Consider the following 26,007-nt stretch of genomic DNA (forward strand, 5'->3'; position numbering starts at 1 on the left):
TCATGAGCTAATTTTCTCTGAACCTCATCATAAGTCCTAGATCTTCCCTGAAAATGAAGTGCTGCTGGATATTAGTCTTGAGGAATACTGGGGCACTGACCATGCCATAGAAAAAGAAGGCAAGGCCTGCCTGGGGAATCAGTACACAAAGGCAAAGCAGTATTTTACAAGCACCACTTGATGAGACTGAGTATATAAAGGTTAAAAGGTGAGGAATGTGGGCAGACTAAATATGTAAATGGGAGAGTGGAAATGTCATGATTTACAAACGGTTCTTCCCTTGTAGGTATTATATCTTTATCTGTTTAATATTTTTATCTATCACACATAAAATGGGATTGGGTGCACCCTCAGCAGGTTTGCAGATGACACCAGAAGGAATGGATACCATCCAAAGGGACCTGGGCAAGCTAAATAAGTGGGCATACATAAACCTAATGAGGTTCAGAAAGTCCAAGTGCAAGGTGCTGCACTTGGGTCGGGGCAATCCCAGACATGAGGACAGACTGGGAGAAGAACTCACTGAGAGCAGCCCTGCTGAGAAGGACTTGGGGGTTCTGGTGGACAGAAAGCTCGGCATGAGCCAGCAGTGTGTGCTTGCAGCCCAGAAGGGCAACCATATCCTGGGCTGCATCAACAGAGGGGTGGGCTGCAGGTGGAGGGAGGGGATTGTCCCCCTCTGCTCTGCCCTGGTGCTGGTGTGCTGCATCCAGGTCTGGGGCCCCCAGCACCAGAAAGATGTGGGGCTGTTGGAGCAGACCCAGAGGAGAGCTACAAAGACAATCAGAGTGCTGGAGCAGCTCTCCTGTGCAGAAAGGCTGAGAGAGCTGGGGATGTTCAGCCTGAAGAAGAGAAGGCTCCAAGAAGACCTCACTGTGGCCTTTCAGTACTTAAATGGGGTTTATAAAAAAAGATGTGGAGGGATTTTTTACATGGACAGTTAATTATAGGAGAAGGGGGAGCAGTTTTAAACTAAAAGAGAGGAGATTTAGATTAGATATTAGGAGGAAATTCTTCACTCATAGGGTGGTGAGGCACTAGCACAGGCTGCCCAGAGAAGCTGTGGATGCCCCATCCCTGGAGGTGCTCAAGGCCAGGCTGGATGGGGCTTTGGGCATCCTGGTCTGGTGGAAATGTCCCTGCCCATGGCATGGGGGTTGAAACTACATGATCTGTAAAGTCCCTTCCAGTCCAGGCCATTCTATGATTCTCTGTGCGTGTGTTTATTTAAACATGCACCCACTCATGCACATATTGTTCACATAAAAATGCATGCACATACATAAAAAATGCCTAAATAATGCAGTCATGTGTTCAAAAGTCAGAAGATGGGTGAGTTATGGTTGCCTATTGGGAAATTGAGATGAAATCATACAGTGAGACAATGTCTTTTGGCTTCTGGCTTTCTAACTGTTCCTCAGCTCCACAGTGCTTTATTGCCAAAGGTCCCACGCAGCATTTCAAAGATACTGAAAAAAATTTTTCCTTGGGAGTATGTTTAAGATTGCACAGGTTTTTGCACTGATAATGTCTGCATCTCTGCTCTTCCCTGCATGCTGCATTAACCTGAGAGACGTGATTTCATTTGCTTCAGATAACTGGATGAGAAGAGGGCTATCTTGGTGTATTATATTATGTTATAGTAGCTGAAATGCTAGACTTCATGGTAGGCCTGTTGGTATGGTGTATTGGTTCATGATAGCTGGGATATTAGACTTCATAATCTCTTCTGGCATTAAACTCTATGTAAGCAATAAACGTTTTTGTGCTAAGTCACACATTTGTTTGTTCCCTTACCTCATTTATAGGTAAGCTTTGCTTGATCCAGTGTGACCAGAGGGATGTGGTTTGGTTCCCACAGTAACCATCAGATAGTTCCTAACTATCAGATAGCACTAACTAACAGGCAGATAGTTCTGCCCGTGCTGGAAGTCAGTCCTTGAGGAAATCAGGGCCTGTCTCCTAGTGCCTTCCTCAGGCTGTTGTACACTATAAGTGGCAGGTACCTAACTTTTGTCAGTGCCTTTCCAATCATATTTGTTTTGCAAGCAACATGAACTGTCTCATTACTGCCAAGCAGTAGGAGGGTTGAGCACGCTCTCAAATAATGAAAATACCCATCGGTAGGGACATTTTATGTGATCACTCATCAAATCCGAGGCTCTGTCCCACAAATAATGGTTATGACAAGCTATGTAATAATTATTGATGGTACATGAAGGATTTCTCAATTCTTTTGAAGTTCTCCACTACAAAATGCCTTTGGCAATTACTGTGAAAATCACAATGTTCACATGTTGTTGCTTTCCATTTGCATATCAGTCAGCCTGAAGGTTTCTGCCCCCATAGAACCGTTTGTGGCGTTGTCTCTGAAGCTCTTTATTCCTCCCACTTTAAAACCAATATTTACTTTGAAATTTAAATCTAGGATAAGATGACGTAGCAGGGAAGATATTTTTTTCTGAAAAAGTTGTCATCCAGTCCTTAATCTTGATGATAGGCATCAATGTCATTCTGTGCAACTGCATTTTGGTTTATAGCATTCACAGGAAAAAAAAAAAAAAAAGTCTTGTGCTTATTTCTCATCTTTAAGCAATTTAAATTTGTAAACTAGATTAGTAACTTCTAACTAGATTAGTAACTTCTAACTCCAAACTAAATTAGTAAATTTTTGGCTAATCCAAACCGTGTATCTGGGTACCATATTACTGGAGAGGAGTAGATAAAGGTTACTATTGATGGTGCCTTGACTTTTATCTTCTACGTAGTTAATTCTTGTTTGCCGCATTATGATATTCCAAAGAGACCCTGACCTTTCAGTAAATACAGTTCATAATTAGCTAAAGAATATATTCACTTAAATTTCTGGATGTCAAGGGTTGTGAAAAGAAGGGAGCCCTTCACAGGAAGGAGTAAACCTTTCGCAGTTCACCGGTTACAGCCCTCTGGACAGTATTCTTCATGGAGTGAGTGTTTCTTCCTCTCACTATATATATATTATACTATATATATATACAGAAGGAGAGGGAGAGAGAGCAGCTGTGGGATTGAGACTCCATAGGATATGTGTATATATGCAAGTAAAGAGTTTTGCAACACAGAAGGCAGGAGATGACGTGGCTGCAGCTAACCCTCTTGAAGGGCAAAAATAATAGTGGTAGTGCTATAAGAGGTCACAACACACCAGTGCTGTGCGTTTAGAAGATGGGTTTTAGCATGATAGTTTAGAAAACTTCTTGTGAGCACAAATAGCTGTCTGGGAAAGAGCTCAGAGATGTTTGTGGGACAGCTCTACTCATGAGGATCGTCTTGCACCCCGAAGCACAAGTTTACTCATGTTACAGAATCACACAGAATCACACAATTGTAAGGGTTGGAAGGGACCTCTGGGATCATTGAGCCCAACCCCCCTGCTGAAAACAGGTTCCCATATCTCTTAAGAGCTGGTGTTCATTAGATTATCTAGTCTGTTCAGTTTTTAGTGAGGCTGTTACTTGAGACCTGCAATGAAATCCTTTTCAGTGGTTCTAAATTTGCACACAACTCACTATTATCATGTAAACTCTTCATATTCCTTCAGCAGAGAAAGATGTGCAAAGTGGGGGGTTGAGCTGATTTTTGGTATATGGCTCTGAGTTCTGACACTTTGTCCCAGTCACCTCTATTTCTGTGCTTAATGCCATGGACTTTGACATTTTTCAGTGTGGACAAGCAGGACACAAAAAGGCCATTCTTCATTTTGCCCATGGTGGTCTTTTACAATTCACTTCCTCTGGGAATGGTTCAAAAAAGACATTGTGTGGCAGAAGACTCAGTGCAACACAAGCAAACCAATTGGATTTTGTTCACTAGTCTACTGATTGTCTCTGGGCACGTAGTTTGAATTTCATTTGTAAACTATGAGCCATTACCAGAGGATGAAGATTGATGAGATGACTGAAAAAACAATCTGGATGGGGCCTCAAAAGGATCCTGCTTTTTAACACTGCGTGACTTTTAAGTCACATGTCCCCATAGTGCCTCATTTTCCCCATCTGGGTGATGAAATCGATAGACAATTCCTTGTGTGAAGCACTTCAAGTCTTGTGAGTAAAAAGCATGATATAAATATCAACCACTTTTATCAATAATTTCAGATGTTCATGTTTTTTCTCACTTTTGTGGACAATAATGTGCATGTTTAAGTTTCTGGAAGATGAAAGGGAACATGTTTGGTTTTGAACTTGTATGAACACTTGCTGCACAATTGTTTGGGTGCAAGTATATGATCTTTTCAAGTTATGCCCTCTTCCTTTCCTCTTCATGCAGCGTCCCATCATCTCGATCTGCTGGGGTCACAGGGATTCACGCCTGCTGATGGCTTCTGGACCGGCGTTATACGTTGTCAGAGTAGAGCACAGGGTCTCCAGTCTGCAGCTCCTGTGCCAGCAGACCATCGCTAGCTGTCTGCGGGATGACAAGGATATCAGCAAGCTGACCCTGCCCCCTCGGCTCTGCTCGTACCTCACCACTGCCTTCATACCAACAATCAAGGTGAAAGGAAAGAAGCATGTGTATGTGTGGAAGAGGAATGGGTTGCTTGATTTTCTTCCCCCATGCTGCTCCTAAGTGACAAAGGATAAAATCCTGGCTCCACATAATTATGATAAAAAAGCTTGATTAAGGGTAATTCCTCTCCTCTTCAGTGACATCATGGATCAGTGATCAGTGTGGTGCCTACTAAAATCTGAAAAGAGGGCTCACACCCAGATCTGTGCTAAACCTTGTGGATGGCCTTTCCCAAGGGTACAATATGCTGTTGACTCGTGCAGACTACCAAAGAAGCTCATGCCAATGATAGTATCGTGTCACAGTTTAGGAGAGATTCACAGTCGCAAAACTGTTGCCTCCCTGCATGTTACATGAGTCCTTAAGACCTGTGGCTGCCCAAATATCTCTACTGACAATGAGTTCTGCTAACCTTACTGCTCCAGCAGTGCTATGGGAAAATGAAGCAGATATTATGCCTTTTCCTGTACATTAGCAGAGCTGTTTGCAGAGCCATCTGCTCAACCCCATTTTTTCGTATTTTTGCCCTCAGGCACATCTCAGGATTTCAAAACTCTTTATCACAGCCTGTAAACCAGAGCATTAGCTAGTAAATGGCCTACATTCAAATATGTATTTTTGTGTTATGTATTTTTGTGTACGTATTACAGCATTTTATTTGAGTTTCAGGTCCTTGTTAAAACAATATAGATCTAGAATAACCAATTTGAAATCTGTGGAGTTGGCCAAGCTTAAATGAGACCAAATTATGCCTATAATACAATGATTCAACACAGTTCCATTTGTGTACTGCTAATCAGGGCAATTTATGCAACTGTGAAACATTCCACTTGTCAAAGAAGAATAAATACCTTACTGTAACCATGACTCCTTGATCTCCAACGATACAGAGCATTAAGTAGAATAGTGGTAAAGGAGCACACATTACTAGTATTTGTGTCGTAGAGGCTGTATTGTCTTGGACAAAAGCAGTCTAGTTGCTTTAGGACTGAGCTCTTCATGGATTAATACAGCCTACCGGCAAGTGGGGCAAAGTAACCCACCTTGAGCTTTGGGCTCACATTTCTCAACACAGAATGCAAAAAGGCCCTCATCAAAGATGGGTTGTGTGCATGGAAATGAATGGGATGATGGAAGAGGTACAAGTTTTTTTTTCCAGAGCTGACAGCATCATAGCATAGTGGCATAGCATGCACCAGTACTAACTAGGAATGGGAACATGAGTGGCTAAGTTCACATGAGGGGACAGCAGGAGGCAAGATACTCTGACTTTGACTTGAACACATTACCCAAGTTAAAACAGAAGTTTGCAATAGAGCTGGGACTTTGATACAAGTTTGTTGTCTAATGCAGTTCTCCAACCAGAAGTCCTACCTTCCTCTTTGATGAAATTAGTTTTAGTTTTGTAGTTTTGAGCTGCTTTTACCCTAACTAAATAGTATACAGCACCTCTGTCTTGCATGTGGGTCTTGCATAACTCACGCCGTAATCTGTACTAATCTGGAGCTGCCAAGTTAGAAGTGGATTCAAATTCAGTTAGTCATGTCAGGATTAAGTTGCCACAGACCAAAAAAAAAGCAATAACCTATAGAAAACTTTCTCTTTCCTTCCTTCGTTTAATTAAGCCTCCTATCCCAGACCCAAACAATATGAGAGATTTTGTCAGCTACCCAACAGCTGGCAATGAACGGCTTCACTGCACGATGAAGCGGACAGAAGATGACCCAGAGGTTGGTGGTCCATGTTATACTCTGTACTTGGAATATCTTGGGGGACTGGTGCCCATCCTCAAAGGACGTCGTATCAGCAAGTTGCGGCCGGAGTTTGTCATCATGGATCCTAAAACAGATGGAAAAGCAGGTAAAAGTGAATTGTAGCTCTGTATAAAAAATTATTTAGAAAGACAGACTTTAGATATTAAAATCTCAGGAGTTAAAAAAAAAAATCTATATATGCAATATGGAAGTTAGCATCTGATTTTTTTTTTTGATGGGAAAAAGTTCAAGCTCAAGCTTCTCAAATTATAGCATATAGTCTTCTATTTTACAAAAGAGAACTTCTTGTATTTTGAATAGAGAAGAATAGATTGCTAATTAGCAGAAAATATTCTTTAGTCTTAATTTTGAAGTCATTTGAATGCGATTCACCCCTCTGAATCATGTGCACTTGAGTTCAGACCATTGGAAACTTGGACTTTATACAAGGCAAGGTGGAGAACAGTTAATTATGTCTGTATAGTTTTATCTTGTCTGCTGCCTGTGGATCAGATTTATGCTTCTGATGACTGATAGTTGTAATTGATACCAGTTTTCTGAACCAGCACTTATATTTTCTGGGGCCTGTCTTGATAGATGAAATCTATGGAAACAGCTTGATTTCCACTGTGATTGACAGCTGCAACTGCTCTGACTCCAGCGATATCGAACTGAGTGATGACTGGGCAGCAAAAAAGTCTCCCAAAATCAGTCGAGCTAGCAAATCACCCAAACTCCCCAGGTAATCATTGCTTGGATATTTCATCATCTTTTTTTTTTTTTTTGCCAAGTTTTCTTCCTTTTCGTTTTCTTTTTTTTTCATTTCTTTAAAAAGTGTCTTAACACCTCAGAATGTTAAAAGCAAACTCCTTTGAGGAGCAGTGGGGTCCTCTGCAGTGTGCAGTTCTGCAGTGATTTCAGAGACTGGTGTTGAGGTGGTCTTTGGGGAAAGCTGTGGGGCAGAAAATAATGGGAAACAATAGGCACCACTCTTCCCCAGCAATCTCAAGGAAAAGCTTTATGAACTCTCCAACCACTGCCTTTGCTGTATGTGAACTCTTGCCCCCATGGAATATTTCCTCCTTTAGATAGTCCTTTTTTTTTATGCAATCTGTGCTTAGAATCCCCCTTAGGGATATTTTCAAGTTCAAAAATCCACACAACTGATCCTGGCCTAGGTGGCACTGCTGATATGGCAACCTTGCAAGGAAGACTCAGCAAACTTCCTCCTAAACATTGGGTTGACAAGGCTCTGTAACAATATGCAAAACAAATTTCTAAGCTATTTTTTGGTCTGGTTGCTTTCCTGCCAGCTCTTCATATTTATTATGTGTGTAGATAGAATCCCCCACCTGCACAGCCTCACTGATAACCATGATGGTTCTCATAGGCACTGATGTCTGTCTGCCAGCTTCGTGTTGCGGGATTGTGGCACTGACGCCTTCTAGCTGCAGCTTTTCCAAAGACTTTATAGTATGAGACTGTCCTAGACTGAGGCAAAGGAAATGCATCCCTTTATATGTGACTGTAATGTGTAAAATACCTGAATTTTATTTCAGTAGTCCTTGACAGAAGAGCCATCAATTCCTGCACCTAAAACAGAAATAGTTCAGGGAAAGGAAGAATCTTGTTGTCTTGGTTTTCTAAGAGTAGATTTTTCAAATATAACTTCTGTTCTTTATTTTTGCCACCAGTGATCTTTTTCGGTTGCATGATCCCCTTATTCATGGCTCCCTTTGTATAACATGGGCTAGGAGTAACTTTTGGCTTAGAGTGAGAGCACTGATGAAGTTTGTGGAGCCTTGGTTTGCTGTGCTATTGCAGAGATCTGCCAGCTCAAGCATCATGTTGCCATTTCTTGAGGCTTTGCTCAAAGTCTGCAGAGCTGAAATAATTCAGCCTTTTACACCTCTTTATGGATTAGTGGAGGATATATTGCGTCTGGTAAAACTGCTGTAAGCTTCGTTAAATGAATCTGAAGGCATCCGATCTGAGTTACTGCAAATGTGTTGGGCTTTTTATATCTTCAAAATTTGAACCATAACTCTCCATCCTGTAGACTATGCAGTCTTCATTCATCACCTAGAGAACACCATACCAGTTATCTTCATTAACATCTTTATATTCCAAGACTTGGATTTTTTTTGCGTGCCAGTTGATGATTCTAATTATTACTTTATATGCAGAATCAATATAGAAGCTCGCAAATCTCCAAAGATGTCACGAGCCGCGCAGGAGATATCAAGATCACCAAGGTTACCGATAAGGAAACCTTCTATTGGTTCACCAAGCCTAACCCGAAGAGAGTTTCCTTTAGAAGACATTACTCAGGTATTGTGTGCATTGTTACCAGACCTGAGCCCAAATGCAGTGCTTTCCAGAGGCAGCAACCTGTGATAGAGATCCAGTGATCACCAGTAGAATAGTTTCATTTAATTGCAGCTACTAGATGGAACACCTGTAGAATCCTATTTTCTAAGTCAATGTTGATGGTCTAAAGTACCAATGGAGTATCAAGCATTGTTTGATAAGTCTTTCCCCAATTACTTCTGCCATGTGAATCCATGTGAGAGATTTTATTCTAGTTGATGTTGTTGGCTGTTTGAAAGTATATGTGAAAGCGTTTCTTACTCAGTTTTTGCAGAGCTGTCCTAATGCCACCGTAGTTCTCTGCTTTACTAGGATTCTGCAGAGACAGGGAAATGATTGCTCTACAGGGCCAAATGTTCTCTGTTTCATAATTGCTTGGAACAGCCTTAATTGGAAGGAAGGCAAGAAATTGGCATTTTGTGTTCTTTGTGTTGTTCACGTTCTGTGGGTAAATGAAACTTAGCAGCCTGTAAAACTGTCTGGGTTACTCATTTCATTAATACCAATCTGAATTCTTTTCATTTTATTTTCTATTGTTTCAGTTGCTTTTTTTCCATTCTGTCATTTCACTTTTTCCTTCATACTAAAACGTTCTTGGTCAGTTGCATAGCAGTGGTAGATAAAACCAAAAGTCCTTTGAATAGCACAGGAGAGCAAAGGCGTAAATCCCGTTCTTGATGCTGATGCCATAACTCTTGGACTTTCAAATTTATTAATCTTTTGTAGCTGTAATTTGATTACCACAGAAGCAGTGGTTTGGGAAACTGCTTTGGAAGCTCATTATGAATTCATTTCTGTCTTATTTATTGTGCTGTAAAGTGATTTTTAAGCATAGAACCAAAGGGCAGGCAGCATTTCTTTCTGAAATACAAAATAGCTGGACCTTTATTGTGTGGGAGAAGCAAGCATCTGAAAACAGTCTTATTCTCACTAAGCAGCTATCATGTTCTTCTGCACTTCAACAGCTTTAAGTAGCCTATATGATTGTTGACATAATTTCTGATGGTTTTCAGATATCAAAATGAGGCTTCTTAATGACTGGGTATAATAGTTGCTACAAAGACACTTTAGGCTATTCCAATAAAATAAAAGAAGCTGCAGTTGTATTATCACTTGCAATAGCTTTACTGCTCTGCAGGTTTTTATTAGAACTTCATGCAGATTTTATCAGGTGAAAAAGATGTTTTGTTTGTTGTTTTTTTTGCAGCACAACTACCTTGCTCAGGTCACGTCTAACATCTGGGGAACCAAATTTAAAATTGTGGGTTTGGCTGCTTTCCTACCAACGAACCTTGGTGCAGGTAAAAGTAAATTCTTTTGATTTTTTTGCATATCAATGTTTCTAACAAATAACAAATTTATGCTGTCGGATTCATTTCAGGTGATCAGAAATCTTCTTTAATAAATCTTCTTTAACAAAGCTATTTTCTGTGGACAGTAGGAATTATATTTTACAAATTTTACTGTAGCTAAAAGAGATTCAAATCTATAAATACGATAACAAGATGAAGATGTTAAAAGTCTTAGCTGTAATGAACAGATTAATTAATAGTAAAGTTCAGACCTTAACAGGAAGAAATTCTTCACTCAGAGGGTGGTGAGGCACTGGCACAGGTTGCCCAGAGAGGTTGTGGATGCCCCATCCCTGGAGGTGTTCAGGACCAGGTTGGACAGGGACCTGGGCAACTTGATCTAGTGGGTGACATCCCAGCCTATAGCAGGGGCTTGGGACTAAGTGGTCTTCAGGGTCCCTTCCAACCTAAGCCGTTCTATGGTTCTATCATTCTGTGGTAACCCTCAGCAGATTTCCTTTCTGAGACATTTCCCGTTTTCCCCGAGTTCATATAAGTCTGTAGAATCCTGTGGTCAAGAGTTCCAAAAGCAGAATGGAAGAAATATTTTTCTTTCCTAAATATAGATGCAAATACAGGATGAAGTAATTTATTATTTCCACAGCTTATTTAACTAAAGAGAGACTGCTTCTGTTTAAGGAGAAATAGCTGAAAGAAACAACCCTTTTTATACTGTTTATGCAAAAATAACATTACATGGTGATTTGGTTATGAGTGGCCCATACATGCAGTTGTTCAAAAATAAATAATATAAAAATAGTCATAACTCTTCTATCTGCTTTGAATTAATCCTCTCTCTTAGCTTTAGATGGTCTTTGTGTGACAGATTTCTTTTTTTTTTTTTATTTCTTGTTATACTTTGTCTCCAGTAATATATAAAACCAGTTTGCTGCATCTTCAGCCCAGGCAGATGACAATATATCTCCCAGAAGTGCGAAAGATTTCAATGGACTACATTAACCTGCCTGTCTTTAATCCAAATGTTTTCAGTGAAGATGAAGATGATTTACCGGGTAAGGAGGAACTGGAGATCTTACAAATTATGGGTTAAGCTAGCTGGAGGACAGATCATTTGTGTCACTAGCTCCCTCTGGTAAATACACAAATCAAAATCTCTTACTCTGATGGAGTCCTGTAGAATAGAATTAGAACAAGGCTAATATGTATTACGGACATGTTTTTTTTTAAAAATACACGGAAAGTATAATCCACATAGAGCTACTAAGTTTCAAGTTCATTGTAACATTAATCATCTTCTGTTTAGCTCACTAAGAATTCTCTGTAGATTGAAGCCTTGCATTCCCCATCTTTGTAGGCCAGAATTATGTTGTGTCAGAAGCCCAGAAGGGTTGTTCTTGTGACCTGATGGCATCAAAGCACCATCTGCTGACCGGAGCCTGGGGAGGTTCCTGACTTACCCAGCCACATTTTGAGATGTGTTAAAAGCCCATTTGGATTTTTATCAGTATTGAGTCTTACAGAGAGGCTAAAATAGTGTATTGTATAATCGATGGGGGATCAGGAAGGAATTTCTAATTTCTCTGAGGTGGAAGGTAGCAGAACATTCAAGTAGTGCAGGCAAGGCTTGGTTGCAGGTGATATGGGTGTGACAGATATGTGTGGGGTGATAAGAGTGTGGACTAGAAGTACTGAAGACCTTCTCCAATAAAACAAAACAAACAAACAAAAAACCATGCAAATAAGATGAATACATAATTGCCAAAAAGTTAAATTAATACAATTTCAGGATTCTCACATCGATGAGGGATTCCTGTTTCTCATGTCACAGTTTTTTGGAACTATGGAGTGGCCTTCATGGACAGCCAGCATTCTTTAAGGGGGAAGATGTGTGAGCACTGCAAAGGACTTACAAGCTTGAGATAGAAGCTAATGAAGTAAATAGAAATTCTCACAATATTTTGGACTATCATTTTGACTGCTGAAAGCATTCCAGCTTGTGACTAATCCAAGCATCAGAGTATTTCTCTGAATTTTTAAAGAAATATTCATGTGCTTAAAAGGAAGCCCATTCCCTCATGATTTGAGGCTTGGCTTGTTTAATTTATGTCTACCTGATATGAACCTGTAGGATTTGAAGAAAGAAATAGTTTCTTCAGAAAAATCTGAAAAAAAAGTAATAACATTTTCTAGTATGAAACCTGATTCAAGCATACAGAACATAATAGAAAAATTGAATAAGAAAAAAAAAAAGAAGTTTTTTTTGTCCCTTCGTGAAAATTGGATCTGCAATATCATTTCTTTTTATATTATTAAAAGAGCCGAAACAGTATTGTGAATCAAAAGTTTGTAAACACCACAGAAATATGGGGAAAATTGATAGAGTTTTGTTCGAGCTCTTTGAGAAAGGTAATAAAAGAGTCACATTACCCAGTCCTCTATAAGAATCTTTCTCTTCTGGCCACTTTTTTCTTTGAAGTTTCTTCTGAACATTCATTTCTGACTTGACTACTTAAATTTTAAAACCTTTTGGAGATATCCTTTCTTAAAGCACGTATATAACGAAAGAAAGTACCTTATACTAACAGGAAAATATATTGCAGTGTAGATGATGATTACATAACAGATTTAAAACAAGTAAACCACAACAAGAACAATAATAGTAGAAAGCTGCTCTTGGGCAGTGGAATTTATTAGTGAAGTACTCTTGGGACAGGTACTTTTTAATGTAGTCAGTAAAGACTTGGCAAGGCAAACGGACAGCGAATTGATTTAACTTGCAAATTATGCAAACAAATCAATTAAAAACCATTGGAGAAATGAGAAAACATTGGATTTAAACACATTGGGATATTATGCAACACCATCATAAATGAGGTGTTATTTGGATAGGCACTTAATTCCCATGACAGCGACGTTCGGGATTGCTCAAGCCAAGCTAACAATTAAAATTCATGCTCTGGAGGATAAATTGCTAACCTACAGGCATTGGGATGAGTGCATGGCCTGCCAGCCAGGCACAGAATCACACTGCCTCAGGGTCCGTGGAGTTTAGCTGTCAGCCTTCTTCTAAAGGAATAAGCAGAGCTACCGTAAAAGCTAGCCAGCATAGCCACCAACATCTGTACACCTACTATCTTTGGCTGGGGTGACTGATGTTGATAAGAACCTAATGCTATTGAAAATGTAATTATAGAGTATGGGTAGGTGACTAGACTTTTAATTAGAAATTAATGAGGAACTGGGCAGTGGCTGGAGGAGTTCTGCCTAATGGATACCTTGCCTGATTGCATCTTGCAGATCAGAAGTCTTCACAGAATTTCCAGACACATGTGATCATGGATACAACTCACTTATAATTTTCCTTTTTTTTTTTTTTTTTTAAAATACAGGAAAACTAATAAGGACTCTGCAACATTCTTAGGTTCTTTTTTGTTTATATATAACTTTGTCTTCTCACTCATTATTATATTAGTTCTTATTTTGACTCCTGCACCTGTACTTGCTTCCAACTTTCTCATTTCCCTGTTGCTCTCCAGCTTTTCAGTGGTAGCTCCTATTGGAATCAGTCTCACCCCTTTTTGCAGAAGGAATTGCGAACTGTTGGAGCAAAGTCCATGCTTTGTGCTTAAAATTGTCAGAACTGCTTCTTGCCGCACTCTCACTTGTTCACCACCATGTATGGGAAACTTTTCATATAGTCGTCTGCTTCTTTTCACATTTATGATTGCAGCCAAACCAAATATTGAAGCTGAAAGTGCCCTGACTATAATAATTACTTCTTGAATCTTTCTGGATTCCCTCTATTTCCTCACATCTTTTCCACAAGAACTTGCTTTCAATAACTTCTATGTGTTTTGTCTGTATTTCATTCCATCATATTCCTCCCTCTGTTTCATTTTCCTTCTTTTATTGTGTTGCTTTGTCATTCACTGTACTCAAGGGATAATAATACTTCCCTTTCGCCAGCTGGTGTCTGTATTCTCCAGTTTGCCTAAGCTCATTGAATTTGGGAACATTTTACTAACAATTTATACAGTGCTTTTAGTGCAAGTTTTCCACTTTCTTATTTTCCTTCACTTTTTTTTTAAAGACAATATTCATCAAACACCTAAGTCAAAGCTGCTAATTGCCATCAGATCAGAGAGTAGGCTTGAGGAGCATCACTGTATCCTCTGCTTAAAGCTTGGTCTCTAGCCTGACTGGCACTAGAGAGTGTCAGCCTGGGCAGGTGGGGACTGCTTTGTGCCCCACCGTCATGTAGCATCAGCCCTAGAGAAAGTCAGGGAGGCACCTTGGGTGATCCTAGTATGAAGGCCAAAGAAAAAAGGGCAGCAGCCGGGGGGGCTGTGAGTGGATGTTCTTTTCTATTGTGTGTTAATGTATTTACTATCAAAAAACTTGCCTGAAAAGTAATGTGAGTCGTGATTCAGAAAACTTTTATTCCTTTGATTATGGTAGTTACAACTGGATGATGAGTGAGTGGTAGGGTGGACCCATCAGGTACACTCATTGCTCTGGGAAAGTCCATGGGGATCAGTGCAGGCTGAAGGAAGGCTCTGAAACACCACTGCTAGAAGTTAACTTAAAGCTGATCAACAGCTCTTGTGCAATGAGAGTCAGTGAAGATAGTGAAGATAGTCAGTGAAGATAGGCTCGCTTAATTGCTCCAGCTAATGTCTGATTTCAGAAGCTGATAGCAGCCCATCCAAACAGCAGAGCGCTTAAGCAAGTACAACAGATAAGCAGGCTGTTCAAGCAGTCAAAGGTAAAGCAGAACGACAAGGTGCAAGAGACATGCCATGGTTTTCTTCTCACTAGCTTTAAAAACAATTCTCCTCAGTTGCTGAATTTTGTGTAAACACTGCCGTGAAATTTTTGAGTGCTGCATTTTTTAGCCTCCCACATGCCTTCCACAAAGTGCTGGAGAAAACCAAACGGCGCGTGAGGCATTTCTGGAACATTCCCAGGTTTGGTGCCTGCTGTCCTTGTGCTTGCCTAAGTGCTGTGCTCAGCAAAGGCTGGCAGGGATGAGCGGGATGTGAGCAGCCTCTCCACATGCAAGGAGCCCGTCAGTTGACTGGATGTGTCTTTGTTGCAGTGCCCGGGGCACCCGGAGCCCCCGCCAGCAGCCCGCCCTGCACCGTCAACATCCCCATCGCGCCCATCCACAGCTCGGCCCAGGCCATGTCGCCCACACAGAGCATCGGCTTGGTGCAGTCGCTGCTGGCTAACCAGAACGTGCAGCTGGACGTGCTGGCCAACCCTCCGGCCGAGGCGGGGGGCGAGGGGACGGGACCCTTCCCGGGGCCCCCGGGGCGCTTCCCTGGCCCCGGCCCTGGCCCCGGGGCAATGGCAGCGGTGGCGGCGGCGGCCGGTGGGGAGCTGGGCCGCACCATCCCTGCGCCCCCCACCATCGCCCCACCGCCCCCCGCCATGGCCCTCGCTGACCTCCGGGACCACGGTGACCGCGATCACGAGCCCCCTCCCAAAGCCAAGGCCCCGCGGCCGGGGCCGCAGCTGGTGGAAGGCGACGCCGTCGTCTTCGGGGCCGCCCAGGAGCTGCAGCTGAACAAGATGAACCCCCCGCCACCCTACCCCGGCACCATCCCTCCCGCCGGGCCCCCGCCACCACCGCCTGGCCCCCCGCCACCGCCCCTCGACCTCTGCCTGAAAAAGGGGGAGTTCTCCCTCTACCCGGCCGGGCACTACCAGCCGCCGCTGGGCTACGAGCGGATAACGACGTTCGACAGCAGCGGGAACGTGGAGGAGGTGTGCCGGCCTCGCACACGGATGCTCTGCGCCCAGGGCACCTACACCCTGCCGGGGCCCGGCAGCTCCGCCACCCTGCGCATCACCGCCGCCGAGAAGAAGATGCAGCAGCCCTGCACCAGCGCCACCCTCAACCGGCTGACGGTCCCTCGTTACTCCATCCCCAGCGGGGACCCGCCGCCGTACCCCGACATCGCCAGCCAGCTGTCGCAGGGCAGGAGCATGGCGCAGAGGCTGGACAGCACTATCATTCACGCCACGCTGCGGAGGAACAGCAGGGAGGCGGCGCTGAAAATGGCCCAGCTGGTGGACGGCCAGAGAGCCACCTTGCAGCTTCCCCCCAAAGCCAAGAGCAGCGTGGTGACGGCGCAGTACCAGCAGAGAGTACCCACCGCCCTGTACACCTGCAGCCAGTGCAGCAGCGGCGGCAGCACCGCCAGCGCTGCTGGTATGGGCAGCATGGCTAACGCCAACGCTAGCAACAGCACTTCCAGTATGGGTGGCATGAGACCTGATCTGGGCGCAGGGAGTGGCTCCCAGCACAGCTCTGTCCTCGCTCACTCCGTCAGCACTTCACCCCTGGCCTCCCAGTCCTCCTACAGCCTGCTGAGCCCGCCTGACAGCTCCCGTGACCGGGCGGATTATATCAACTCCGCCTTCACGGAGGATGAGGCCCTTTCTCAGCACTGCCCGGTGGAAAAATCAATACGGCACGTACCCGTGGCCTTGACGGAGGCTGCCATCAGCGTGAAACGGCCACCGCCCTACCAGTGGGACCCTATGATGAGTGAAGAGATATGGGTTCCTCAGGAAAGGACATCGCAGAGCTCAGTGCCCAACCCTCTAAAACCGGCTCCTCTCATCATCGGACAAGCGCAGCATCTGGATATGTCTCGAGTGCCATTCGTCTCCCCTAAGTCTCCGACCAGTCCCACTGCCACCTTCCAGACGAGTTACGGGGTTGGAGTACCATACCCAGGAAGCTACAGTGCCCCCCCCCTTCAGGGAATGCAGTCCCCCTGCTCCCCCAAAGAAGCTCTGGCCCCCACGCAGTTTGCACAGCAGGAGCCGACCGTCGTGCTTCAGCCAGGTTACCCGCCCAACCTCTCCTACTGCCCTCTGCCGCCCATGTACCCGGGAAGTAGCGCCTGCTCTAGTTTACAGCTGCCACCGATAGCCTTGCACCCGTGGAGCTCCTACAGCGCATGCCCACCCGTGCAGAACCCCCAGGGCACTCTGCCCCCCAAGCCGCTCCTGGTGGTGGAGAAGCCGGTCATGTCTCCCCCGCCAGCGGAGCTTCAGGGCCACGTGGGCACAGAGGTAATGGTGGAGACGGCGGACACCTTCCAGGAGGTGCTCTCCTTGACCGAAAGCCCTGTTCCCCAAAGGACAGACAAATTCGGCAAGAAGAGCCGGAAGCGACTCGATAGTCGCGCTGAGGAAGGGAACGTGCAGGCTATCACCGAGGGCAAGGTCAAAAAGGAGGCGAGGACACTGACTGACTTCAATTCGCTAATATCCAGCCCGAGGCTGGGGAGAGAGAAGAAGAAAGTCAAGAGCCAGAAAGACCAGCTGAAGTCCAAGAAGCTGAACAAGACAAATGAATTTCAGGATAGTTCAGAGAGCGAGCCAGAGCTTTTTATCAGCGGGGACGAACTGATGAACCAGAGTCAGGGCAGCAAAAAGGGTTGGAAGACCAAAAGGAATTTGAGGACAGCCAGTGAGCTGGATGAGTTTAAGTGCCGTAAGGCCAGCGAGAAGGAGGACGGGCGGCTGGGGAGCCAGGGCTTTGTGTATGTGATGGCCAACAAGCAGCCGCTGTGGAACGAGGCAACGCAAGTCTACCAGCTGGACTTCGGAGGGCGGGTGACCCAGGAGTCTGCAAAAAACTTCCAGATTGAGCTGGAAGGACGACAGGTAGGAGGGCGGCAGCAGGCACCGCGGGTGGGTGGGAAGGGGGGAAAGCTGGGCAAGAATACCTCCAGCTCGTGTTAGCTGCTCTTTGAAAAAAACTTTGCTATGCACAGAAAGTAATCCATAAAAGCCAGCAATCAGACGTCTAGGTCCAGAGCTAAGGGCAAAGTTCAGCTGTAAAGTAAATTTACCAAGTATGTTTTGAATTACTCCAGTCAGACATAGGAGCAAAGGCCTCCTTTAATCTGACTAGCTTTTACTTCCGAAGGTAAGTGTTTTTTGTAATAAAGTGCAAGGGGAAAATGCAACACATTTACCCAGCTGTAGTTGCATTTGAAGTCAGATATTGCGAATAATAGTGTAATGATCACTGCTCAGTTCTTGTGATAATTACACAGGTAAGCTCCATTCAACAGATAGCTAAGATAGACAGACATACAATTAGGTTCCCTTGTTCAAAATTTCCTCTCATGAGTTACCAGGCCTGTGGGGCTGGTTCTTAATCCTAAAGGAACAAGTGGGAGCTCTGAGCCTAGCAAGAGCGGCTTGTGGCCTGCCATGTATGGCCTGTGGGTAGAGGAGTTTGTGGAAAGTTCAGAAAATCAAAGTATTTAGTTTTCGTCTCTCTCACCTTGGCCTAAATGGGATGTTATCACATCAGAAATAGGCCATTAATTGATACAAATAAGCAGGACACCAAACTAAATCTTGGGAGATACAGATTTAATTCCTGGTTCAGTTGTACCATCTCTGAGTATCTCTTTCGGTTTATTAAAAACGTCAAAGCTCTCAGCTCCCTCTGATTTAACTTGGGAGTTTAGTGTCGTAAATATCCAGTGTAATGACCAGTGGTAGTCTCTTGGTTTTGTCCATCTGTAACGACTCATTGAAAAGGCAGTGACCATGGATAAATGCCCATAAAAAATATGCTGCCCATAGGCATTGCTGGTGATGGGACAAAGCCTCCACTTGCAGACAGCCTCCATTCTAGCTCAAGGAACTTCACTGCAGGAAAGCTATGATCTGAGCTTCTCATTAAGCCAATGAGAAAGCAGCAATAGTAGGCCAAACTTCAGATATTGCTTGCAGCAGAACAACCTGAGTCGCCTCGCTTTACATTTCAAGCAGCTCCCACTGCCCCTTTGCTAATTCATTCTCAGTGTAATTATGTGCTAAGGAAATTTATTTCAAAGAGGAAATACAGCTTACTGGGTGCGAAGTGCTATGGTCAGGAGGTTGGTTATTCTCCTTCCCTGAAAGCTCCTTCCTGTGAAAACAAAATCTGTTTTCCTCATGTGGTGATGTCAGGATCTCTCCAAGAGAGAGGAAATCATTTTCTTGCTGTTGGTGTGACCTACATCTCTTGAAGTCATTGGTAACAATCTGCTTACATCTGTGCTTTATAGAGTCCAGCACATTCAAAAGCTCTATTTATAGTCAAATACTAGTCAAGTACTCTATGTGGTCAAATGTTATTCTTCTTGGGCTTCTTACCCCCTTCTGTGAATAGCCCCACTCATATTAGTTGAGGATGATTAACAGAAGTGTTCTTACAAAAGAGCAAAAATATTTGATTCTTCTCTGTTTTCTTTACTGTGATTCACTTTTTTTTTTGACCTTGTTCTCCTTTTCCTTCCCTTCTCCTCTTCCCCTGCTCCCCAGGTGATGCAGTTTGGAAGGATTGATGGCAATGCTTATATTTTGGACTTTCAGTATCCATTTTCTGCAGTGCAAGCCTTTGCTGTTGCTCTGGCTAATGTGACTCAACGCCTCAAATGAACAAGCAGAGACGAGAGAAAGGAAAATGTTGACAAAACCTTCTCATAAAGTCCAAACCGGAAAATGTCAGAGCAGCCCGCTTTAGGTGCACAGAGGTGCCTGGGAGCGAAGAAGGCCGTAAAACTGGAAAAGTCTCGTGGTGCCCAACATAAGGGCATTAACTCTAATCTGTCACGGGGTGGAGGGTGGGGGGCTTTTTTCTGTTTTGTTTGTTTGTTTGTTTGTTTTCAAGTGTTTTCTGTTTTTTTTTAAAGCATCGTGCTGGGTTTCAGAAAGAGCAAAGGGTTGAGAGCCATTCAGTGTTATGTGGAGAAGTGTGGCTTTTGGCTTGTTGTGGTGGTTCTGCCGTGTTTGCTACAATAGCTGATGTAAGCTCCTAGGGGGATTAAAAAAGACTGCTCTTTTTGATAGACTGCCTTATATCATGCTGTTCTTTTTAAAACAGGGAACATAACTTTTTTTCTGGTCCAGTTTGTACTACTACAACTACATCAAAGATAGCAGCAAAAAAAAAAAAAGAAAAAAAAGAAGCTATAATACTTGAAGACACGTGTTTCTTCTCTGACAATAACTGAGCACCACAAGTTCCAAGGAGGATTATGTAGGTCAATATTTAATTTATAAATAATGATGTGTTATTCAGAAGAGAAACAAAACTGTTACCAATGGGTGGTTTTAAAACCCGGTGTATCAAAGAAATTGATGTCTGCTTGTTTTGTGTGCTGTTATTGGGGATAAACATCTTTCATTGGGTGACAGAAAAGAGGGGAAGAAATAATTATGAGCTTCTTTGCTCATATTGATCAGCAGTATTCTTCGATTTGGCCTGCAGCTGGGAGAGGTACAGTGTGGCCAGATGTACCCCCCAGGCCACTCCTATACATGCTCCTCATTTAAATGTGTTTACACTTTATAAACAAAGTTGTTCAAGTGAATGAGAAGGCCCAGTGTATTCATCTTCCTAGTGATCAATACGAATTGAGTTCCACAACATTGTACCTGTGCTAAAATTAGGAAGGAGACAGAAGTATAGCAAGTCATTAAAGGAAGTAATTTGATCAGGAAAGCAATTTCATTACAGGAAACAACATCGTGTCTTGCAGGAGAACAAGTGAGTTAAAAGTGGAAGGAAAAACTGGACAGAGTCATCCTTTTTATCACCTTCCTACTTGAGTAGTCCTTGTGACTGTAGTTTGAGAATATAATGCTCCAGATAAGAGTGGCAAGCCAAAGTTTAAATGGAGTGTTACAGGTGAAGGCTTATTAACAGTAGCACAGCTCTTTTTGGCTGCAGTTTTTTTTCTGGTGGACATGCAGACCTGCTGAGCATTTCAGAAGGGTTGCTTGCACAGAAGAGTTTCTGTGTCGTCCATTTTTTGTGTACGTGTTTATTTGCTTTCTCTCTTTCCTCCTTGCCTGCATTTTGCTATGGAATATGTTCTGATACAGAAGCAGTTTCCCCAGTAATACACAAAAACATAATCATTCATGTAATTGTTTTGACACTAGATTACAAAATGTAACTGCAGATTTCCTTCAGAAATTACTCTTTTGACATGAAAGGCACACAGAGGAAGATAGGTTGGCTGAGGTGTTGATGGCTGCTTTGTCTTTGTCTTTCATCCCGTTTAACTTCTTACTTGAAAACCTGTATAACTTAAGACGAATAGATGTGATTCTCTCATTGCTTTTTTTAAAAATTCTGGCCGTAGGACAGATCTGTGTTGCACTTGATTCCTTCTAGACAAACATATCACTGAAGAGAAGACCCTGCCATAGCAGAAGTTATCAAGATGCAGTGAGCTAGTAACTTCTGCTCTGCTTCCAGAGCTGTGCAGCACAGAGGGAATGATACCAGTCAGAGAGGATTTTCAGGTTGCTGCCAAGAGAGACAACGAGGCAGATCATCCACAGGTAATGTCCTGCCGGGTGAGTCCAGGAAGAACCCTCTGCAAGGTGGTTTCCTTGGAGAGAGGAAGTAGAGGTAGGAAAGAAGGAGAGGGGAATAGATGGCTCCATGCCTGTATCATGCCAAAGCTCAGCAGCTTCTGCTTGCACGTCAGGCACAACACTCCCCTTGGCATCTAAGAGACTGCCGTTTGCTTTAATTAACTAATTTTGTTGAATTTCTCTTCGTTGTCTGGGCCCATTTGTATTCCTTCTCAGATGCATGACTTACTCGGCAGTTTGCCTTCCTATATGCGTAATGTGTGTGGGACAGAGGAACCGAAATGGATTTGGTCCCGTTCCCTTTTAAATCTGTGGAAATTGTTCTCTTTGGTTTTCGTGGAGGAAGCACTGTTAAGCCCCTTGTTTATGCTGAGTTACACGCTGTGCAAACAGTCGGCTGAATTCTCGGGTCCATTGATTGCAGTACACAAGAAGGAAAGTTGGCTGATGAGTGTCCTTTCCTGCCCATAGGTCTGTGCTAACCAGTCAGACCCTAATTAGAATGTAACAGGCGTGTGCTGCATGCCATAAGACACGAAACATATCATGGCATGCTGAGAGGAACATTGCCTGTAGTTTTAAGCCAACATTTTTATCACATGCAAAGAACATGAATGTTTTTCTAGTTTTTCTTTTCTATTTTTCTTCTTTTTTTTTCTTTTTTTTTTTTTTCTGAACAAAACCTAATTTAAATAGAAGGACTTCTGTGTGCAGTTTCTTTAACCTCCCAGGGAATAATATTCCTCTTTATTTGGTTCATAATCATTTTTTCCAATTATCAGCAGATTTATGCTAATGTGGAGCCAGAAACTGAAACCAGATATATCAAGTGACAGCATTAGTAATGTGGTTTCATTGGCCAAGGTTGGGATTGTATCATTCTGGTAGCACTTACAAAGATCCTTGGCATAGAAAGAGACATTGTTTTTGCTCCAACAAAGCACAAAGAGTAATTATCATAAATTGGGAAAATAAATGCAATTTCCAATATTCCTGTTTACTTGTCAAAAGGTATTATAGAATAAGATAATCTTTTTTCTTTTTACAAATACTTCGACAGAGTCCCTTTAATTGAGGATTTTAATAGTGTAGGGAATACCCAGTATTAGAGATATACAACTATAATAAATATAAACTGTCCTCAAATATGTAGAACTGTAAAAAAATGACTGGAAATTATGTAAATTCTGAGAGTGGAACTGGATCCTAAATTATACAAAGAACAAGTGAAAGCAACAGTTCTTTTATTTTTTCATTGAGATGCAATATAAGAAACAAATTTAAAAGCTCCCCACAAAATAATCACTTAAATCCTGGAGATTGCTATTGCATTCAGCCAATAGACAGATTTTACATTTTATATTTAGTTAGTAAAATCCAGGTTTTCTGTAGATAACTAAGTTCTTCTAGGAATGTAGCAAGGTGTTCAGAAATATGTAGTTCTTTTATACACACAGTAATTTCCAGTGGTTGAATATGTTTTTCCAAAGCTTTTTTTTTTTGGTTGTGCAATAATTGTGACAGTCCTAGGGTTTTATGGTTTTTATGTTATTGTTGTTGTTTGTTTTATTTTGCCTTTTTTTTTTTGAGGGATTTTTAAAAATAATTTAATGCAGATTTCCTGTTAACGTCCAAAAGACAAATTATTTATCTTGTGTAATGTAATAAGTGATTTAGGGATTATTTTATTACTATGTATCGGTGAGTTATACACACTTTCTTATTTATATTTAAAGAGCATCTTTGTAAGTAATTGTTTGTTAGCAGTATGTTTTGCTGCAAGAAGTTGAAAATGCAGATAGGAAGACCTAGTGTTGTGAGATATTATGCAAAATCTCGTAATTCATGCAGGCAAAAATATTTTTTTGGCAGCTGAAAGCAGTGAGTTTGCTTTGGAGGACTGTGTAGACTATGAAGAGTACAGACAACTTCTTTGGGACCTGCAGAAATCTGTCCTTCTGCATTGTGTATTCTCCTCTGTTTCCAACTATATATTTCAGTTGGGAGTGCTTTTAAAAATATAAAGCTTTTCTTCTTTAGTACAATGTTTATTTTTTTTCTTGAGATATAAAATATGGTGGCTTATGTGATAAAAGAGGGTATAATACAGGCTCAGGTTGTAAGGAGTTCATTACATAGCTTAGTAGGGTTTAGCTCTGGCATACTTTATTGCTGTTCACACAAACTCGCTTGGTATAAGCTGGCTGAGGCACGAGAAAGAGTACAGCAGTACGTGTTTCCCTCTGCTCAGACTAACGCACTCCTTCAGCTGGGCTCAGCTGATTCCAGCACAGCCACAGTGCTGCTGATAGCCAAGCTAGCGCTGCACAGAGCTGACTGAGCAGAGCCCTGACGCTGCCTGCAGCAGCTTGGCCTCTTTGGGGTGCAGGTGTTCCTCCACCCTTCCTTCCAGTTCAGCTCCAAGAGCAGCATACAGCTGCCGCAAGGTTTAGCTTTAGGCAGAGAAAGCTCCTCTGTGTCAGCTGGTGGCCATTTGGAGTCGAGTCTGCTCCACTGGAGCTGCAAGGGATGCAATGGAAACCCTGATTCATTAAAAAAAAAAAAATTAAAATCCTCAAAATAAAGCTCCTAACAGAGTATGAAGATTGGTATGTAAAGTCTTGCATGAAGTGCGCCACACATGGAGTGACCAATTCAATCTTGAAACAGTGGGAATATCATGTTATTACAATGCTCTGAGAAAGTATGGGAGGGAGAGGGGTGAAAGAGTCAGGAAAGGAACTGGCACGTTAATAGTTCTGCACTGAGTTCCAGGGGCAGCAGTAACAGGTGCCACGAACTGCCTGAATATCGCCTGTCTGACAGCAAATCTGCACAAAGGCTCATCCAGCTGGTAAGCCTTCCGTGATGTAGCCACAGAAAAGTAGTTCCACATTTCTCTCTCCAGTTTTGTTCCATTGTTTTTATGAAGATGCAAGAAGGTGCACAAGTGTCAGACAAAGATGCCTGCTGAAGCCTTGAGCCTTGGCTTTCCACAGGCCCAGGCTTTCCGTGCTGCGTTTTTTTAGTGTCCTCTCAGAAATTCCAGACAAATCTGGGAGTTTACCTGGTTGTTGCCTCAGACAACTTCTGTGCGTTTGTGGTTTGTTGTTGTTTTTTTTTGCAGCCTGATATGTGTAATCCTATGTTATCTTGGTGCCCTGTTGCCTGTCAGCAACAGTTTAAATCCTTGTGTGAAGGGAGCAATATGTGCTAAAACTGACTTGATTAAGAGAGAAAGGAGAGAAGACAGAGAAGTTTTTATTAGCTTTTGAGAATGTGTATGCCAGAGCAACAGTTTGGAAATCACACACTTCTGCAGAGCCCAAGCCACTCCAGACCAGCAAATCTGAGTTGGAGGTGAGTAACAGATGAGCCATTTGCTTGGCGTGCTAACAAAGGGCCAGCTTCACTGCGTGGTTACACCAAGACACATAACAGTGGAACCTGACCCCAAATGTACTTTACTGTCACTGTCTGATTATATGGTAAGAAGGACTTACTTGACCCATATACCCACTTAAGAAAATTATCAAGCTGTTGTTAACCAACAGCTATGTTTACAGTTCTGTATAAGCCTCCCCAATGAACTCTAGAAGTAAAATTGCAGCCACAGTAGTCTTTCAGAAATTTGCCCTATATTCTCATTTCTAGGACTCCCTCACAGGAGATTAAGCTGGTTTTGTTATTTAGAGGTTGGTGTACTGGTTTTCCCAGTAAAGGAGAGCAAATAATATCACACTGCTGACAGAAATGGAACAATTCTGGTAGAGGATTTTTTTCATTTTTAAGTCCCTTCGCCTTCAAAGCAAGCACAATCTTCCCTCAGCACATCCCAGTCTGGAGCCCTCCTGCCCTCGGGAGTAGTGTGCAGGTAGGCACCACAGCTCCTTCCTGAATGTTTGGAATTCAATTGCATCATTCTTGAAGGAGTAAGATTAATTACTACTTGTGAATGATGGGCTACGTGAATGATTTTATCTTCATGTTTATTTAATTTTCGTCTAAAAAAATCCTGCAGAGAAGTTTAAGATTAAAAGACTCAGCTTTGCATGTTGCCTGGTACCTCTAAAGATGTATTAGGAGAACATTTCATTGGGCAGTTGGCTTGTTGCTACCTTTAGGAGGTTAGATTTTTAAGACAAGAGCAATTAACCAAATAAGGGAATGAAATAGGATTCAGCGCAGCAATTCTTGCTATGAAAATTTAAAAATTTCACCCTTTAACTTTTGATTTTTCATATGGATCAATAATGACAGATTTGTGCTTCCAGGCAAACTGATTGTTATGAAGCTCTATGCAAATGCAAAGGTTTGCTGACCCGGAGCTAGCTGACTGCAACATGATTTTCTGAAGAGTTAAATAAAAAAAACAAACAAACAAAAAAAAAACTAAATACTTACCTGTCCAAAGTGCTCAATGAAAAAATTAGATGGTATGATGTTAAAGCCTGCCAGTTTACTCCTAATCTTCACCTTCCCATTTACATAACTACAAATTTAAAAACGTTGTCTAATTCAGTGATTCTGAAGACTGACAAATGTTGTTTATTTGTGGAATATTTTTCTTACTGTCCAAATAGATGGTTGTTTCTGGTAACATGGATTAA

At 42.5% G+C, this 26,007-nt stretch overlaps 1 protein-coding gene across 9 annotated transcripts in view; it reads left to right on the top strand.

Annotated features, from left to right (window-relative positions):
* Positions 1-25,794, top strand: part of TULP4 (TUB like protein 4) — a 155,704-nt gene extending 129,910 nt beyond the window's left edge. For all 9 annotated transcript variants that reach the window (XM_082756607.1, XM_082756600.1, XM_082756608.1 and 6 more), the window contains 8 exons: positions 4,309-4,533; positions 6,174-6,408; positions 6,900-7,044; positions 8,489-8,633; positions 9,880-9,973; positions 10,894-11,037; positions 15,084-17,671; positions 19,331-25,794. In XM_082756607.1, coding sequence (XP_082612733.1) covers positions 4,309-4,533; positions 6,174-6,408; positions 6,900-7,044; positions 8,489-8,633; positions 9,880-9,973; positions 10,894-11,037; positions 15,084-17,671; positions 19,331-19,447 — 3,693 coding nt within the window. In that variant the 3' untranslated portion in view covers positions 19,448-25,794. The remainder of the gene's footprint in view (positions 1-4,308; positions 4,534-6,173; positions 6,409-6,899; positions 7,045-8,488; positions 8,634-9,879; positions 9,974-10,893; positions 11,038-15,083; positions 17,672-19,330) is intronic.
* The last annotated feature ends 213 nt before the right edge of the window (positions 25,795-26,007 follow it).

Source organism: Aythya marila, assembly GCF_965140915.1.
Source record: "Aythya marila genome assembly, chromosome: 3".
Classification (NCBI taxonomy): domain Eukaryota; kingdom Metazoa; phylum Chordata; class Aves; order Anseriformes; family Anatidae; genus Aythya; species Aythya marila.